The 2431-nt window shown below is 61.9% G+C and overlaps 1 protein-coding gene across 1 annotated transcript in view; it reads right to left on the bottom strand.

The window, feature by feature from the left end:
* Window positions 1-2122, bottom strand: part of CRYBB1 (crystallin, beta B1) — a 3852-nt gene extending 1730 nt beyond the window's left edge. The window contains exons 1-2 of the mRNA XM_009706168.1: window positions 1964-2122; window positions 953-1071 (exon numbers count right to left, since the gene is read on the bottom strand). Coding sequence (XP_009704470.1) covers window positions 953-1071; window positions 1964-2104 — 260 coding nt within the window. The 5' untranslated portion in view covers window positions 2105-2122. The remainder of the gene's footprint in view (window positions 1-952; window positions 1072-1963) is intronic.
* Between the last annotated feature and the right edge of the window lie 309 nt (window positions 2123-2431).

Raw genomic sequence — 2431 nt, 5'->3', positions numbered from 1 at the left:
TAAATTTTTTGGGCACAGAGTCTCGGCAGTGACTCTCAAGAAGACTCTGAGGATTGAGGACCCCAACGACACTTAAATATTCTGTTCTCCAAGTTTCACCCTTTCTATATCTACTGCAGCTTCCCAGGTGTCACACCAGAGCTCCTTTGGGTTGCTCCATCCCCTTTCATTTCAAGAAGAGTTGGGTTTTCAGGGTTCCTAATAAAAAAGTTGGCATCGGTGCTACATGGTGTCATTCAAGGTGACCCCAGGTCACCTTGCCCAGTCCCTCAAGGCAAGCTGCATCCCGTGCATCCTCCCCACAGCACCACCAGTCCCCCGAGGCTGTCCTGCTGCTGCCAGGCTGCCTTTCTGGGCACGGCATTTCCAGCCGGGGATGGCTGCGGTGAGATGCTCTTTCAACACAAAGATCATCCGGCTGTTCAGTTATCTAGTTTGGCGATCGTTTTTGTCCCTGCCTGTGTCGACTGTTCCCACGGCTTTCGGACCTTCCCAGCCCCTTTATCGCTGCTCAGCTGCCTGGGCACAGGCAGGCGTTGCCTGCCCTCCCCTGCCCGCTCCAGCCTTCTCTCTGCGGTGGCCCTGGCCGCCAGCCCGGTCCAAGGCACCCACCTCGTTTCACCTTGGCTTCTCTAAAATCTACAGGTCTCTTGCATTTCACGGACAGCTTCAGGTAGTAGATCTGATGGACGTCTTTCCTCAGCCTTCAGCTTTGCCTCTAATGCCCTTTGCTTTACAAATGGCCCTGGTGTCCTTCCCTCCTGCCCTTCTTGAAGGAGACCCAGGGTCCCCAGCTCTGCTGCCGCACTAGCCCTGCTTTGCTCTCTGCCCGGGCTGCAGGGAAATGCCCCTGCACATCACACTGCACCCAGGGCTGCTCCCCAGGACCACGTCCCCACCTCCCCAGGGTATCCCCAGGGACACGGTCCCCTCCGTGGCTGGGGTCACTCACGGTCCAGAGGTGACGATGACGCTGCGCACTCGGTCGAAGCCGCGGTCTCCCAGGTTCTGGCACTCGGTGGTGAACTCCATCTGCCTGCCCTGGAAGTTCTCCTGATCGAAAACGACGATCTGGGGGCAGAGGAAAAGGGTCAGACGGGGACAGGCGTGCTCAGGGAGGGCAGGGCGGTGCTGTGTGTCCCTGCATGGATGCTGCACGCATGAGCCCGCTGCCCCATGCATCCCCCTCGGCTCTCCAAGGCTTCCTGCAGCTTTTCAGGTCTGGTGCCCGGGCAAGCTGAGCTGGGCTCCATGCGTGAGCAGCCCCATCCCAACAGGAGCTGAGCACAGGAAGGTCCCTTCCTGACCCATCTGTGCTCCAAGATGGCCTCATCCTGTCCCCAGTTTTGCTGCTGCAAAGCCACGTCTCCCTTTGCTGGTGCCCACATGGGGCCCCAGTGGGGCTGGGAAGGAGCTGCTTTTCCAGGAGCTGCATCCGCGCCATGACATTCGCTGCCTGCCGCGTGCAAAGTGTCGCCGGAGTCCTCGCATCGCTCGCCCCTCATCCTCAGCCCCGCTGCAGTGCCTCGGTGACGCGCTGCCCCGGCATCACTGCAACGTCTCGATGCTGGCCCTGTCACCTACAGCCTCCTCCTCCAGCTCCCCTGCAGCACCACAGGACCCCCGCATGCGGAGGGCGACTGGAGGGAGCGGGTGGGAGCACCCAGCCCTGGCACCATGACCCAGAGGAGAACATTTCCAGAGCCTGTGGTCCCCAATGAGCCGTCCTGGCACCTGGAGCATCCCTCCTGCAGCAGCACCGCGAGCAGCTGCCCAAATCCTGTGCCTGGTGAGCTGCTGCCTGGGAGGGCTGGCATTGTCTGCACTCCCCTCCTGCTCTTGGAGGGGGATCCTTCACCCCCGGGCCACCTCTGATCTCCTCCTGCCGACTGCCCCAGCGATGCTGTCACCATCCCTCACCCCCTGGACGGTGTTCCTGCGCGTGGGGAGCAGCAGGGCTTACCCTGAAGGCTTCTGTGGAGGGCTCCTCGCCCTTGCTGTTTGCAACGGGAGCAGGGTCGAGGGATGGAGTTGGCGCTGGGGCCGCCTTCTCCTTCTCCTCTGCAGCCTGGCCGGGAGCAGCGGGTTTTGTGGTTTCAGACATCACGATGTTGGGCTCAGGTCTGGGACAGGGCACCAGGCAGAGATGCCAGCAGCAAGTTAGAGAAGATGCATGGCTGTGGGCACTCACCACCCACCCTGGCCCTCACCCTGCCCTGGGGATGGTCGCATCGGGATGGGGAGCTCAGCAATGGAGTGGGCGGCTGGGGCTGCGGGGAGGATCTCCAGCAGGCACAGGCAGGGGGTCCTGACTTCACCAGGAGGACCACGGGAGGTCCTGGGCACCCACACTCTCCTTCTGTGGTCAGGAGAGCCCCGAGTGTGGTCCCACCGCTGCAGGGATGCCAGAGCAACCCTGAGCACCGGTGCC

This window comes from Cariama cristata, unplaced genomic scaffold (genome assembly GCF_000690535.1).
Source record: "Cariama cristata isolate BGI_N322 unplaced genomic scaffold, ASM69053v1 scaffold21948, whole genome shotgun sequence".
In the NCBI taxonomy this organism is placed as follows: Eukaryota; Metazoa; Chordata; class Aves; order Cariamiformes; family Cariamidae; genus Cariama; species Cariama cristata.
Note: the sequence above shows the minus strand (reverse complement) of the source record. Positions and strands in the feature narration are given on the sequence as shown.